At 42.2% G+C, this 17,039-nt stretch overlaps 1 protein-coding gene across 3 annotated transcripts in view; it reads right to left on the bottom strand.

The window, feature by feature from the left end:
- IQCK (IQ motif containing K) overlaps positions 1-17,039 on the bottom strand; it is a 103,939-nt gene that overhangs the window by 71,166 nt on the left and 15,734 nt on the right. The window contains exons 5-6 of one of the 3 annotated variants that reach the window (XM_045542715.1): positions 10,781-10,824; positions 1,098-1,379 (exon numbers count right to left, since the gene is read on the bottom strand). The exons of the other annotated variants lie outside the window; for them this stretch is intronic. Coding sequence (XP_045398671.1) covers positions 1,202-1,379; positions 10,781-10,824 — 222 coding nt within the window. The 3' untranslated portion in view covers positions 1,098-1,201. Of the gene's footprint in view, positions 1-1,097; positions 1,380-10,780; positions 10,825-17,039 lie in introns of those variants that run through there. 3 annotated transcript variants of the gene reach the window in all.

Genomic DNA, 17,039 nt, shown 5'->3' with positions numbered 1-17,039 from the left:
GGAGTTTGAGACCAGTTTGGGCCAAATAGTGAGACCCAGTCTCTATAAAGAATTAAAAAATTAGTTGGGCATGGTGGCACATGCCTGTAGTCCCAGCTACTTAGGAGGCTGAGGCAGGAGGATCATTTGAGCCCAGGAGTTGGAGGCTACAGCGAGCTATGATGACGCCACTGTACTCTAGCCTGGGCAACAGAGTTGAGAGACCCTGTCTCTAAAAAAAAAGGAAAATAAAACCAAATTTTAAAAATTAGAATAAAAAATAAAAGGGGGGTGGTGGCAGACAGAGGAGGAGAAAATAGTCGTAAAAGACCCAGACCACAAAGAGAGAAAAGGCAAAAATTAATAGAGGTTCAACCCAAACAGTATTTTGTACCAACTGTTATGTTGGGTAAATGTACAGGAGACATAGAGGAGGACTGAAGGCTGGGAAGAGAAACCACTAGCACTTGAGAGCAACTGAGTCTACACTGGGTGACTAATAGAATTCTCCCCCAGAAAGGTCAAAAGCATGTGCTGTGAGTTCAGTGGACTGTGTGGCATTGTGTTGGTTGAGACTCTTTGGGCTTGCAAGGGATAGAAATATGACCAGTTTATTCAACATCTTTGTTCATTTGGGCTGCTATGACAAAAAATATCATAAATTGGGTGGCTTATAAACAAAAAAGTTATTTTTCACAGTTCTGGAGGCTGGGAAGTCTAAGATAAAAGTGCTAGTAGATTTGGTGTCTGGTTCCTCATAGATAGCACCTTCTGGCTGTGTTCTCACATGGGGGAAGGGACAAGGTAGCTCTCTGGAGCCTGACAGAGTGGCTTCTATCTGAAATATCACCAGTTAGCGCGGCCAACAAAAAGAATATGGTGAACTGTGTTTTGACTTTTTAAGCATGTGTTTGGAAATGCCATATGTCGGATCCATGCATTCCACTGAGCAAAGCAGTCACATGGTCAAAGCTTCCTTCAAAAGAGGCCCAAAGTACCTTTGAATGAGTGACTGTAAAGGTAGAAGGGGTGGTAGGGAAAACACGAATCTCTCTGGCTGGTGGTAGAGCCAGGTCTCAGGAAGAACTGGACCATTGTTCGTGGCTGTTCAGGGCACAGGAGAGGCTACAGGCATCTGGCAACAGTTCTAGTTCTATGTGGGACTCCGCTCCTTGGCATGGCTGCTTTTACTCCTTGCTGCTTCTTTTTCTGCTGTTCTCTTCTAACAGATTCTCCTCCTCTCTCTGCCTTCAAGGTCTGCTATCTTGTGGCTTTTCAAGCTTTGTTCTCGTCTCTGGGCATCTCCCCTTCTACGTTTTTCTCTTGGTAGTCTGACATACCAGCTCCCCAGAAGGGAGAATCTGATTGAAATGGTTAGATGCTCCCAAGGTAGAGTATCCCTGTTGGGCAGAACAATCGGACCAGACCCTTTCATAGCCACTTTGCCAACTAAAAGTGGCTGCCCAAGGGCCTGATACACATTCATGGTTCAATCACTTATAGTCAGGGTGATGGGGACATGGACAAAGTAAGGACAAAGAACAGCAGTTAAGGACTGTGGACATGGCATGCACATAGAACATCCTTTCCCACATAGATACTTTCCACAGTAAACTTCAGGATACCCGAGAATACTCAGACATGACAAAACCAATCAATAACTATGATCCTTGAAATGAGCAACCACTTAACCTATAACCAGAAGCCAAAGTAACTTATCACAGAAAACTCCAAACAGTTGTTCACATTTTTTTCACCAAGTCAAAATTTCATCAGAGAATAATGATACTTCTCAAAAGAAGTTCAAAATTATGCACTAATACCATTGACTAAGACTTCCAGCCCAGGCCACATGGTCATTTTTAAAAGTGTTCTTGATGAAAAGAAATCATACTGAAATAATTCTACCCCACCTTTCCTGCCAGAATCTATTTTTTCTACTCCTTAGAAAGTTTTTTCAAACAAAAGTTGATGATATTTCTAATTTTCCTTATTGGTCAAGGCCAGGAAATGGAGTTTCTTCCCTCACTGACCAGAGCCCTTGTACTTGTTAAAAGACATTCAGGTATCTGATTAAGAAAAGGAAAACAACTATAATAAATGACTATGACAAGGGCAAGGAATGTAAAGAGAAAAAAAAGTGGTTGTTTTACTGAATTATTCATGGTAGCAAATTTCAGTATCATGAGATCATCAAAGGACTTGTCAGGAGTTAGAAATAGTTTCCTGATACCAACTGTGGTTTATAATACTCTTCATTGTAATGGAATTTGATGAGCACCCAAAAGCCAAAAGGGAAAATTTCATGTTGCGTGGGATAGGATAGGAGAAGAAGCGGTCTTATCGCCTCTACCCAGACTCCACATTTTTTTTTTTTTAATAAACCAACAGGTCAAAGACAGACTCTACATTGTATCTATATTTAAAGCTGAGACAGAATTTATTTTTGGCCATCAGTTCACCCATGCCAAAAACTCCTGATTTCTTTCCAAATTAAACATGGTACACTGTTCTAGTTTGACTCTGTTCAACAAACATTTACTGAGGACCTACTATGTGCCAAGCCCTGTGCTGAACACTACAGATAAAGAAAATGAGCAAGACCTAGCCCCAGCATGATTTTTATTTATTTATTTATTTATTTTGAGACAGAGTCTCACTCTTTTGCTCGGGCTAGAGTGCCATGGCATCAGCCCAGCTCACAGCAATCTCAAACTCCTGGGCTCAAGGAATCCTCCTGCCTCAGCCTCCCAAGTAGCTGGGACTACTGGCATGTGCCACCATGCCCGGCTAATATTTTCTGTATATATTTTTAGTTGTCCATATAATTTCTTTCTATTTTTAGTAGAGATGGATCTCACTCTTGCTCAGGCTGGTCTCGAACTCCTGAGCTCAAGCGATCCACCCGCCTCGGCCTCCCAGAGTGCTAGGATTACAGGTGTGAGCCACCGCACGCGGCCCCCAGCGTGATTGTTAATTCAAGGTCCAGCAACCATCAGTCCCCCAGCTCCTGACCTGGGCGGTGACTGTGATGGGTGTCAGTGATTAACTCCAGCTCCAGCTCCAGGTATGAACCCTGATAAGGCAGGTGAGATAATCCCACTTCAGGTAAGATAATCTCCACTGAGACCTAAGATAAGTTGGTCCACATTTACCCTGGCCAAAGAGATTCATTGAATCAGGAATGGACATGCGACCCATTTCAGAGTGAGGAGATGGGAGAGGAGCTGTGCTGGGGCTTCTGGGAAGTCATTTCATTTGCTTTTCCGAAAGAGCTTGCCCATTCTCCTTCCGTGGCTGTAGTAGGTGGATGCAAAGCCCAGGCTGTGGTCGTGGCTGCTTTGTCACTCTGAGGAAAGCCAGTCTAAAGATAAAGCAGCCTCTAAAAGAGGCCTGGCAGAGAGGCAGACGAGAACCAAGTCCTCCTCAAGTATATCACTGAGCCTCTGAATCAAACCCATCTCGAAGAATTCCCTGTCTACCTTGGGACCTTCTAGTTTCCTGAGTCAATAAATCCTCTTTATTATTTACGCCAGTTTTTTTTTTTTTTTTTTTTGAGACAGAGTGTCACTTTGTTGCCCGGGCTAGAGTGCAGTGGCATCAGCCTAGCTCACAGCAACCTCAGACTCCTGGGCTTAAGCAATCCTACTGCCTCAGCCTCCCGAGTAGCTGGGACTACAGGCATGAGCCACCATGCCCGGCTAATTTTTTTTGTATATATATTTTTTAGTTGGCCAGATAATTTCTTTCTATTTTTAGTAGAGACGGGGTCTCACTCTTGCTCAGGCTGGTCTCGAACTCCTGACCTCGAGCGATCCACCCGCCTCGGCCTCCCAGAGCTAGGATTACAGGCGTGAGCCACCGCGCCCGGCCTTATTTACGCCAGTTTTCTGTCAGTTAAAACATAATAAGCCCTAACCAAGACAGCTGCCCAGTTTCCCTTTTGCGTTCTTTTGGTAACAGCACCCTGCGTTTCTTTGGAGGATCCACCCTTCCCCAACTCTAAAGCTGTGTGCTTTGGGTGGAGCTCTTTTGTTTGCTTAACAGTACACTAAATTCTTGGCCGGGCGCGGTGGCTCATGCCTGTAATCCTAGCACTCTGGGAGGCCAAGGCAGGAGGATTGCTCAAGGTCAGGAGTTCGAGACCAGCCTGAGCAAGACCAGCCTGAGCAAGAGCAAGACCCTGTCTCTACTAAAAAATAGAAAGAAATTATCTGGCCAACTAAAAATATATAGAAAAAAAATTAGCCGGGCATGGTGGCACATGCCTGTAGTCCCAGCTACTCGGGAGGCTGAGGCAGTAGGATCGCTTAAGCCCAGGAGTTTGAGGTTGCTGTGAGCTAGGCTGACGCCACAGCACTCTAGCCCGGGCAACAGAGCAAGACTCTGTCTCAAAAAAATAAAGAAAAAAAAAAAGAAATTCCCCTAGTTCCAACGACTTATTCTAAAGTAGGTAATTGACTGAGTTGGCTCAATTAGAAACTCTGGGTGAGATTTTTCTCTCTCCCTGTTGCGCTTGAGCCTTAGAGGACATAGGCTGGTGCCATAGGGGGAGGGCCCATTTCAGGTTGAAGCCGATCCAGAGGAAACAGAATCAAGAGATGGAGAGAGAGAACAAGTCATGAAGATATCATGTGGGCCACCAAATCAAACTGGGCTGGAAAATTTCCCTGTGGGTCTCTCATCTACATTAAAAAAAAAAAAATCCCTTTATATTTAAGTCAGTTTGAATGGGGTTTTCTGTCACTTGCAGGACCTGCCCTCAAAGAGTTAACTCCAGCAAATGTGAGAGTCTTAGCTCCGCATACTTAACACATCCCAGCTGAAACAAACTCATCTGAGTTTGCACTACTTTTTACTGCTAACAATATAAAACTTTTTTTTTATCAAAAATTGCTTACAGTAAAAATCATTATCTTTACTCTGAATGCCCAAAATATTTTCAGAGATGCATTGGAAAGAATTTCCAAGTGAAGTTTACAATGCAGCCACTGAGCCAGCTCTGTTTAATAGAGCAGTTCAATTAAATTCTAATTAAGTTCTGATCTCTTGTGTTCCAATTAAGCTAATCCAAAGGCATGGCCGAATGTCAAGGAATTGCTTAAGAACATCAACCTAACTGTAATGTTTAATTTTTATGATGATATTTACCTCTCAAACTTAATTTGTTCCTGTGGAATACAACCAGTGCATGGTAGAACAGGAATGGGATTGTGGCCTTTTAACCAACCTTTTGTCTAAAGAGAATGCTGAAGTTCTATTTTAACAATTACACAGTTGATTTCCTGCCATAGAACCTTTTTCCCCTTCCAACTCATGTAGACTCTGACCAGCCCAGGGGCAGCAGGGAAGGCAGCTATAACTATATTAGGAAGATCAGAAAGGTCAATGTCAATGCACATTTAGTAAGGAGAGGGCAAGTCTTCATAAAAACTCTACTCCCACAGAAAATCCTTTCTCAGGATCAAAATTATTTGCAAACCCAGCTTCACAGTCATGCCTCCAAGAAACCAAGGGGGCTGGAGCATCCCCGCAAGGCCTGCTGTCTGGTTGCAGAAGGCATGTCAAGGCCTGTGTAAATGGAAGCTTCTGGCAGATGCTCCGATGATATGCCTGTCCTGATCCATGGCACTATCCCTGCCTGACACTGAATTTATCCTTTCTCTCACTGTCAACCTGGACCCATCTCTCCTCCCTCTGGTTTTTCACTTGCTCGCATTTGCCTCTCTCCTTCAAGCACAATTCTCAGTAACAACGGCTACCATGTACTGTGCTTAACACACACCATCTTATTCAATCCCCCCAACAACCCTGGTGAGGTGGGTGCTGTGACTATTGCCTCACCATTTAACAGATAAGAAAACTGAGGCTCAGAGAGTTTAAGGAATCTTCCTAGGGGCCCAGAGCTAGCTGCCCAGTGACCCTGTCTTTCCTCACTGGAGCCTGCCTCAGCCCTCCAGGTTTCTGTGACCCCCCACCACCACTCAACCCACCACACCGCCAGTCTCAGCCCACCTCTCCCTTGCAGACTGTCCTTGTTTTCAGTCTTTCATTCCAAGTCTAAGGAACTTTTCTTCCAATTTAGTTTTGTTCTTATTTTATTGCTACATTTCACTGTAGCTGTGCCGGGCACTGAGCTGAATGTTTAGATGCATTATCTTATTCAATTCTCACAAACTCCCTTATACGAAGCAATTACTGTTAACATTATTTCCATTTTACAGAGGAAGAAAGTGAGGTTTAGGAAGACTAAGGTTACAAGGTCACAAGGCTAGCAAGGTCCAAGTTCACATGTCTAGAAGAAGGTGGAACTAGGCCCTAAACTCAGGTAAAAATAGCTCCAAATTCTATGCTTAATCATTAAGCTTCCTTTATACTGTACTGCCTCCCACATATCTTCTGCTACTACAAAACTCTGGACCCTTCCAGGACTTCAATACATGGATTGGCAAACTCTTTCTTAAAGAGCCTGATAGTAAACATTTTAGGCTTGTGTCACAAATATTCAACTCTGCCATTGCAGTGCAAAAGCTGTCACAGACAATATGTAGGGGAATGGTGTAACTGTGTTCCAATAAAATTTCGTTTCCAAAAACAAGTAGCTGACCCCATGGGCTGTAGTTTGCAGACCCCAGCTTCAGAACATTATTAATAACTGCTGGGTGATCATTCATGTGGAAGCATGGGGAAATCTGTAGTATCTGATTTCTGACATAGAAGTCTGATGTTGAGAACGCTCTATTTCACCTCTCTTCTCTATTTCCTGGGTAACCCTTGATTACTCTAAGGGGTTAACACTTGAAACACCTTTTGGATCTGTGATGAGTTTATGACTTGGGTTTTCTTGTTCCTAAAAAGTAGCAGGAGAAATGCAGCTCTCTAAACCACCAAGAGAGTCAATGATTTACTTTAGGATATCTTCTTTAGAAAATAGGAATCTAACTTCATTTTAATTTTTTTTTTTTTTTTTTTTTTTTTACTTTTCCTTCTTATTCTTAGCATCTGTCACTGAAAAACGTTTTAATTCTTTTTAAAAAATGGCTTCCATTCTTTAGACATAAATTCTCAAGAGAAGTCTGGGATACTTGCAGGGTTGAGTTTACTGTTTTTGTGGGGTTTTTTTTTTTTTTTTCCCATCACAAGCTGTGATTCTAGCAGTTCCTTAACTCTTGGAGGTATCTTTATAATACATTCTCAGGTTCTGAGCTCATCATTATTTCTAAGAGTTATCTTTTGATTTTTACTAATATATATATAGCATTTTTTTAAAGGTACTAGTATTTTCAGAATGACCAGGAGAGTACATCCTTGGCCATCTGTAGTACTCAGAAAGTCAGGGATGTTCTGCTCCATTCGTTCATGCAACAACCAGAAGGGGAAGTGGGGGAAATAACATTCCTTTTACAGATTTGCTGTTTTCCAAGCATAACGCTAATAAGGTTAACAACAGTTAACATGTATTGAGTGTTTTCTATGTACCAGGCACTTTTTTAAATTTTACTTAACTCATTGATCACAACCAATCACAACAACTACACATTCTATCCGGTACTACATACTATTCCCATTTAATAGATTAGGAAATGGCAGCATGGAGAAGCTAAATACCTCGCCCAAAGTCACGTACCAGTAAACGGAAGAATAAGAATTTGAACCCAGATAGTTGGACTCCAGAGCTAGCCCCTTCACACATTAGCTCATGTAAGCCTCTCAATAATCCTGCTTGTAGTTTACACACGAGGAGAGGAGAGAGTTGCAGACAAGTTACTTCCCTGAAGTTACCAGGCTGGAGCCAGAAGTCAAACCTGCCAGTTGTTGCCCAACCCCTATTATTTCTAATGCAGTGTAAGGGGTAAATTGCAAAAAGGGCCACCATTCCCCCCCCTCCCTGTATCCACACCTTTTGCAATTTGACTTGACAGCTCTTCCTATCAAGAAGTGGAATCTATAAAAAAGAATGAAATCATGTCTTTTGCAGCAACATGGATGGAAGTGGAGGTCATGATCTTAGGTGAAACAAGCCAGGCACAGAAAGTCAAATATGGCATGTTCTCACTCATGGTGGGTGCTAAAAAATGTGGACACATGGATGTAGAGAGTGGAATGAGTGACAGTGGAGACTTGGATGGGTGAGGGGGTGAGAGGGGGTAGATGATGAGAAATTACTTAATGAATAGCATGTAATATTTGGGTAATGGGTAATGACTTGACCACTACATCATCTATACATGTAACAAAATTGCACTTGTACCCCACAAATTTATACAAATTTAAAAAAAAGAAGAAGTGGAATTTATTTCCTAACTCCTTAGATCTGGGCTGGCCTTGTGACTTGCTTTGGCCAATGCAATGTGCAAAGGTGACACTATGTCAGCTCTGAGACGCAGGCTCAAGAGGCCTTGAGGGTGTCCACTGGAATCCTAGCAACCCTGTCTGGCTGCAATATGAACAACCTGGGGTTAATGTGATGGAGGATGAGAGACCAGGTGGAACAAAGATGATCCAATCCAGCTGAAGCCATCCTAGACCAGCCAGCACCCAGTCTACCTGGTAGCTGACCACAGACACACGAATGAACCCAGCCAAGGCAACAAGAACCTCCCAGCCAAGTCCAGCCCAAATTGTAGACTTGCAGAATAATGAGCTAAATAAATGGTCGTAATGTTAAGCCACTAACTTTTGAGGTAGTTTGTTATGCAGCACAAAGTTAACTGGTGCAGTGTATAATAACTGAAATGCAATTTATGGCCAAATGATCATGTTCCCCCTTTTTGGCAGTTCATCAAGACTGTACCACAGCCATCTGGCATAAAGCCATGCCTCTGAATTCAAGAGGACAAAGCTTCAGGCCACAGAAGCAAAATCCTGCCACAAAGCCACTGCCCTTTATTTTGTAAAAGAACCGTGGGGTCATCCTCGGGTCAGAGCCTGTTGACTTTCTTTTTAAAGGCTTGCTCTTTGAGGATGACTTTGATTTTTAGAAACAAAAGCAACTCCTAGCCAAGTTTGGGAAATGAAGTGATCAATGCTCTTTTGTTAAAAAGAAAAAAAAGAAAAGAAGCATGACTGTAAAGTTATAATAAGATTTTCTTGCGTGGCTTACAAACTGGATCTGACAGCAATTCCAAGAGTCACAATGGGAAATATTTTCGGCACCCACTGGCCTTATCGCCATGAGACATAGTAGGAAAGAATGTCGGGCTCTGGAGTTCAAACCCTGGCTCTTCCTCTTAGTAGCCACAGGAACTTGGGTACCTCTCTGGGCCTCGGTTTCCTCAATTACAAAATGGAGAAGATAAAACGACCCACTCTCAGGGTTATGGTGATAATTAAATGAGATCACAGTGTGAAATGAGGCGTGGCATAGAAGAAGTATTTGACAAATAACTGTCATTTAAAACATGATCACCATGGTTGGGTAAAGTCAGCCTTCCAACACTCACTTAGATGGTAACCGGTAATGATAGATCATTACAAAACAGTCCCTCACTTTGAGCCATATTTCATGTTTAAGTGCTATATTCCAAATGAAAAATTGGGTTCTGCTATCTGGACCTATTTAAATGTCATGATATTCAATTAAATATAATAAGGTCAGGTTAAAAACCCAGTTCCCTCCACTCCTAGATATCTATACCAGAGAAATGAAAATGTACATCCACAAAAAGAGTTGTATGCAAGTGTTCACAGCAGCATTATTCACAATAGCTAAAAACTAGAAACAACCTCCAAACAAAATGTGTATCTCCATACATTGGATTATTAGGTAACAAACATGAAATACTGATACCTACTACAACATGGAAGCTCAAAAACATTGTACTAAGTAAATAAACAAGATGGAAACGACATATATTGTGTGATTCTATTTATAGGAAATGTTCAGAAGAGGTATTTACTTTCTATAGATAGCAACTAGATCAATGGTTACCTGGGAACTCCTTCCTTTTTAAGGCTGAATACTATTTCACTGTGTGTGTGTGTGTGTGTGTGTGTGTGTGTGCGCGCACGTGCGTGCCCACATTTTGTTTATTCATTCATCCATTTATGGATACTTGGGTATAATGAGTGGATTTAATGATATGTCAGTTAACTTCAATAAAGCTGTTAAGAGTTTTTATTTATACATCTTCCACTGATAGATTTTTTAAGGTCATTTCCATTTTTTAATATTTCAAACAATGTTCCATTTAATGTCCTTCAGGGAGAGAGTTTTTCTAGCCATAGTACAGATTTAGGAGTGAAATTTCTAGGTTATAGTTATGTGTATTTTCACTTTTACTAGGTTCTGCCAAATTTCTCTCCAGGAGAAATTATACACTAGTGCGTGAACGTTCCCTTCTCCACAGTTCCATCCATTCCTTATATTGTCAAACTTTTGCATTTTTGCCAATCTGTGATCTCCCTGTGGTTTTATTTTTATTTTCCTCAATATTATTGAGGTTAAGCATTCGATTTGCTTTCGGCTCTCTCAGTCTCCCTTTCTGTGAACTTCCTGATCATATACTTTATTTTTCTATTGCGTTGCTTTCTTTTCTTCATACTGATTTGTAGGAATTCCCTATAGTCTGGTTACTAACCTGTTACATATGTTCTAAGTACGTAGAACAGATTAGTAAATGAGTTCAGCCAACTAAAGGCAGAGATCAAACAGGAGATGCAAACTTCCTGGACTAGGAGGTTTCCAGAGATTATGGATAGGCTGAGATCAGGGCCACCGTGATATTCATTATTGCTGTTCTGCAAGTGCTTACAACAGCACATAACAATAATAACACTGAGTTGTCTATTGAGAACTCACCATGTGCCAGGTGCAGTGCTGAGCAATTCCCCACACGATGTAGGCTGATGACAAGAACAAGCCAGCGAGGCAGATGTTAATATCATTGTCCCTCTTTCGTTTACGAGAAAACTGAGGTTCAGCCAGTGAGGTGAGGTTGTTCAAGTGAGAGGCCCAGCTGAGATTCCCATCCAGCTCGATCTGATTCTAATACCTTGTTCTTAAAAAATATGTTTTATAGAAACAACACATGTGTATAAAGAATCGATCAAATAACATAAAAATGGCCCTAGCTCTACACCTCGTCATAAAAAGAGGCCAAAAAACATTTGTTGAATGAATGAACCAAGGAATCATTGCCAAATATATAATGAACCCAGGAATCATTGCCAAATATATGCATCAACAAGATTTAGCACGTAGATAAAAGCAGCAAAGAAGAGAAAGGTTTCCCACCTGAAGCCGACTAAAGACAGAGGATGAAGCTCACAACTGGAGTCCCAAGTGTGTAAAGAAACATAAGTGAGGCTTTTCGTGGAAGTACCTGCAACCTTGAGGCCACACGTGGCCTTCTGGATCCTTGAGTGCAGCCTTTTGAGTGAATCCAAATTTCAAATCCCTTTATATTAAAAGGATTTGTTCTGTGAAGTTTGCATTTGGTTGAGGGGCTGCACTTGGGGATCTGGAGGGCTACATGTGGCCTTAAGGCCACCAGTTCCCCACCCCTGGTTTAGAATATTGAGAAATTAGAAACTTCTATGTCCAATAACAGGTAATCAGTTCAGGACATAAAGGTGAAACCCCACTGTGAAAGTCCATGTGGTTGTTACTAATGGTATCAGGAAAGATGTTTCTGATCTATTGCTAAGTCAAAAAAAAAAAAAATACAGGTTGCAAACGGTGGGTATAATGTAAAAGAAAAAACAGTATTAATATGCAGTAAATATGTAAGTATGTGTGTATGTGAATTTTCAAAGCCCTAGAGAGATTTTAAACACATTAACAAGGCTATGACCAATATGGGTTTTTGTTTTTGTTCATTGGTAGTTTCCAAGTTTTCTACACTGACCAAGTCGCATTTGTGTAATAACTACTCTTCTCTCAAAAAAAAAAAAAAAAAAGTCAGGCATGGTGGCTCGCTCCTGTAATCCCTAAGACCAGGAAGCTGAAGCAGGAGGATCGCTTGAGGCCAGGAGTTTGAGACCAGCCTGGGCAATGCAGTGAGACCCCATCTCTACAAAAAAAATTAAAAAAAAATTAGCCAAGTGCAGTGCTGTGTGTAGCTGTAGTCCTAGCTACATGGGAGGCCGAGGCAGGAGTTTGAGACCACAGTGAGCTATGATGGTGCCCCTGCACTCCAGCCTGGGTGACAGAACAAGAGACCCTGTCTTTCCAAAAAAAAAAAAAAAACAAAAAAAAAACAAAAAAAACACCTGAAAACCCAGAGTCCTTTAAAGGAAATTAGAGTCAAAAGCCAGCATTCCCAAGAAGAAATTCCAAGTCCAAAGGCCAGGTGAGGCAGATCAGCATCTGGATGCAGGGTGAGGGAATGCAGTCTGGTGGGGAAGGCAGAGGAAAAGAGCCCAGGAGCCAGCAGGACACTGCTAACAAGGCTTGCAAACAGCCTGAGGGTGCGGACAGGTGGACTCCAGCCAACACCCTTTGGGTTAAGAGGCCACTTCCTGTAGTTAAGAGCTGAGGCTTAGACTTCCCAACCTCCAGAACTGCGAGAAATAAATTTCTATTGTTTATAAGCTACCCAGTTGATGGTATTTTGTTACACAGTAGCCCTAACACACTAAGACACTATGCGAGATGATGGATGTGTTAATTAGCTTGATTGTGGTAATCATTTCACAATGTATAGGTATATCAAATAATCTCATTGTAGTCCTTAATTACATGCAATATTTATTTGACAATTATGCCTCAATAAAGCTATAGGGAAAAAAGGTACCTCACAAATGGTAGCAGTTTCGTTCCCAATGGTATGGTACAGGGGGCTTCAGGTTGTCTTGCTGGGCCTGAGGTTGACAGTAAATGGCTAAGAATTACAGACCAGAAGCTCATAGGAGAAGTTAAGAATACAAATCAGAGGTTACCAGCTGGTGAAATCTAGCTCACAGATGTGTTCTGTTTGGCATGCTGCATTTAATTTTTTAAAGTTAATTGTCAATAGTTAAAAATTCAGACTGACAGCCGAGCACCATGCCTCATGCCTGTAATCCTAGCATTCTGGGAGGCCAAGGCAGGAGGATCACTTGAGGTCAGGAGTTCAAGACCAGGCTGAGCAACAGTGAGACTCTGTCTCTACTAAAAACAGAAAAAGTTAGCTGGGCATGGTGGTGAGTACCTGTAGTCCCAGCTACTCGGGAGGCTGAGGTAGGAGGACCCGTTGAGCCCAGGAATTTGAGACCAGTCTGGGCAACATAGGGACATCTCGTCTCAAAGAAAAAACAGTGGAGACAGTTCATGATAAAATCTGGGGGTTTGTACTGAAAACTCCGAAGATGTGGCCACACTGAGCCTGTGCTCCTGTAAGGTGACAATCGGCAGGAAAGGAGAAGCACAGCAGCTGCCTCCTCTAGACCCCTGTTGCCACTCCAGGCCAGTTTCATTCCCTGCCTAGCCCTGCAGCCCTTGGAGTGTTTCCCCCTTAAGATACACAGGGTGGATTCACTGGGTGTGACAGGCTGCATGCGTAATGTCCCCTCAGAGATGTCCACGTCCTCATCCTTGGAACCTGTGACTATGTTACCTTACATGGCAAAAGAACTTTGCAGATGTGATCAAATTAAGGATCTTGGGATGAAGAGATTAACCTGGATTATCCAGGTGGGCCCAGTGTAATCATTAGGGTCCTAATATGAGAGGCAGCAGGGTCAGAGACAGAGAAGGAGATGTGACGATGAAAGCAGAAGTTGCAGTAATGCTACCGCGGGCTGTGAAGATGAGAGAGAGGAAGGAATGAAGCTGGCCCCTAGAAACCAGGAAAGGCAAAGAAACAGATTCTCCCGAGTCCCCAGAAGGAATACAGCCCTACAGACCAGACCCACTTAGACTTCTAAACCTGAACCATTCTATACACTGCAATGGGACAGGATTGTCCCACACCATCAAGAACTGTCCTGCATCCTAAATGTTTTCAAATATTCCACTGGATATTGGTAAAAAAAAAAACTTGTTCATAATTGTCTGAACCTAGAACCTAACTCCATTTAACATATGAATGTAATGTCTTTTTGCATGGTTTTAATACAAATTTCTTTTTCCAGGAAAGCCACTATCATGAATGTCAAAGGAAAATTGCATTTTGTTCTATTCAGGACATAAGTGTTTTCCACCATTTCAGAAAATCCTATCACCAAGGGCAACACCACTTATAGTATTTGAGTGACTAACAACACAGTGATTCAGCCTGCCTCTTGTAGCTGTTGTACGCGTGGTGATTCTATATATAGGTACAAGAAAGTGACTACTTCATATTTTCTAGTGTAGTTTTACCTAAGCATTTAAAAAAGAAAATACATATTATTTATAAATTATTTTCATTTTATTTCTTCTTTATATTATAGTTCACTAGACTATAAATGATCACTATTTTTTGGAAATTACTGTATAGATAGGTGTGATAGCTTATCATGATAATGGTCCCTAATTAATCATACCTCCTGGGCCCATACCCTTTGCAATGTGACTTTGCTATGTCTACCAGAAGTAGAAAAGATAGAGTCTATTTTTTGCCTGCTTAGGGGTTGCTTTGACCAATGGAATGCAGTAGAATTAATGTCGGAGTTCCAGAAGGCCTAGGCTTTGCACTTCTGCCTTTTCCCTCTTGGAAAGCTGCCTTGAGACCACCATGCTGTAAAGCAGCTGGTGGCCACACGCTGGTGAGGCCACTGGAGGATGAGAGGCCACCCAGGGAAGAAGCCACGTGCCCCACAGCCAGCACCAAGGCCCTAGACAAGTGAGTGAGACTGAATTGGACCTTCTAGCCCAGCCCAGCCACAAACGTAGCCACACGAGCAAGCCCAAGTGAGACCAGCAGAACTGCCCAGTCAGTCCGCAGAATATAATAAATAAATAATAAATCATTGTTATTTTAAATCACAAAGTTTTCAGGCAGTTTAGTATACAATGCAGCAATCAGGTAACTGAGGAATAGGTTATATCATCTAAGCATTTCATTTCAGAATAGCAAGAAGGGCAGTATACGATGCTTTGACAATGGAGCACTGGGCCCAATAGGGTCAAGGGTCACTGCTCCGATTATTTCGCTCTGCCCTTAACATAAAACCCACACTCTTTTTTTTTTTTTTTGAGACAGAGTATTGCACTGTTGCCCAGGCTAGAGTGAGTGCCGTGGCATCAGCCTAGCTCACAGCAACCTCAAACTCCTGGGCTTAAGCAATCCTACTGTCTCAGCCTCCCGAGTAACAGGGACTACAGGCATGCACCACCATGCCCGGCTAATTTTTTCTATATAGATTTTTAGCTGTCCAAATCATTTCTTTCTATTTTTAGTAGAGACGGGGTCTCACTCTTGCTCAGGCTGGTCTCGAACTCCTGAGCTTGAGCGATCCACCCGCCTCGGCCTCCCAGAGTGCTAGGATTACAGGCGTGAGCCACTGCGCCCGGCCAAAACCCACACTCTTTAGCAGCCAACCCGATGCGGCCTACAGGCCCCTTTGTGACACAGCCACTGCTGGGCTGACCCCACCAAAATCCCCTCCCATCTCTTTTGCTCTGCCCCAGCCATACTGGCCTCCTTCTCTGTCTCTGGAATAGGTCACTGAACTTGGCAGTGCTCGGTCATTACGTAAACTTGAAGAGAGTTGTATCGGAGCATTTGGAGGCCAGAGTGCCACAATATAGAGAATGAACAGCAAAAAGATGGAGGTGAGGTGATTCACCCGCGTGTCAGGGAAAAGAAAGGGGAGGAAGAGAAAATAACCCAGTGTGGACAGCAGGGTCAATTACGCAGACTTGAACATGTTATATATTTATAATTTCTATCTTTCCCAATTACAAAAGTAACTCATGAATAAAAATTTTTAAATATTGTCCAAATACTGGAATATCATATAGAACAGCAAAGTACCCTGTCCTATATTTCATCTTGTTCCCAACTTAATATATGATTCTTCCTTTACTGGCTAACAGATTTAGATACTATTATCTGCATTTGGTTACCTTTGGCTTGGTCTACATGTGCTGCATAAATCAGTGGACACAGGAAACGTCTATACAATATCTATTGTTGGCCCACAGATGTATTTCCACCAGCTATTTGTACAAAGCAATCATTTTCCATTCTTTATCTTTCACAAAGTGTTAATATATTTGTTACCTCCTGCAAGTAACAGCCATGGCAAACTGACAAAAAGGTCACTGACCTCCACAGAGTGCTCCCATAACTTAATTCCTATCTTAAAACTAGGCTGTGACTTTGGAGAGACCATATTCATTCATTCATCCGATACATATTTATTAGGTCCCTACCGTGTTCCAGGCACTGTGGGGGCTACATCGTAGAACAAAACAGAAAATAATGAAAGCACGTATGAATAAATGAAAGCAAGTCAGCATGTTAAGGGCAAAATACAAATCAGCAATTATTCCTAAGCAACTTAATATAAACGCTATTTCAAGATACAATTTGAATGGCCCCAATGAACAATGAATTAGGCTGCTATGTAAGAGGCATTTGGATGCAAGTGCAGTTGTGGGTGATAGATAAGAATGCTCCAGTTATGTGATTTTGGTGGGAGGCCAGTTATCCTTCAGTTTAAGCATCTATTCCCAATGACAGGATGTGAGGAACAGCTGAATCAAGAAACTGCAAATCTCTCGTGCAGATCTGGGTAACGAGCTTTCCACTTGGGTCTGACAAATGTTGAGATGACAATAACGTAATTTTTAAACCTTCAAAAATATTCAGAAATAACCCACGAAAGACTACGTGACCGGGGGGGGGGGTGGGTGGGTAGAAAAATGGAGGGAATTAGATTTAATTAAGAAATCCTAAGTCAGGAAATGAAAAATGTTAATAGTAGCTTACCCACCTTGCATATTTGTAGCATTCAAAATACTGAGCTTCCTGGAAAAGCCTGGAAGGAAGAGGAGTAGGAAACTCACATTCCTTGGTGTCTGTGAGCATCATGAAATACTTTTCCTCTTCCTCCCAATGACAGTAGCGGCTCTGTCATCCCCTCAATAGTTAAGGAAACTGAGGCTCACAGATTACGTAGGGCTGCACTGCAAGGAAGTGGCCGAGCAG

The sequence above is a fragment of the Lemur catta genome, chromosome 2, assembly GCF_020740605.2.
Source record: "Lemur catta isolate mLemCat1 chromosome 2, mLemCat1.pri, whole genome shotgun sequence".
NCBI classification, from domain to species: Eukaryota; Metazoa; Chordata; class Mammalia; order Primates; family Lemuridae; genus Lemur; species Lemur catta.
The sequence above is the reverse complement of the archived record's forward strand: the minus strand, read 5'-3'. Positions and strand labels throughout refer to the sequence as shown.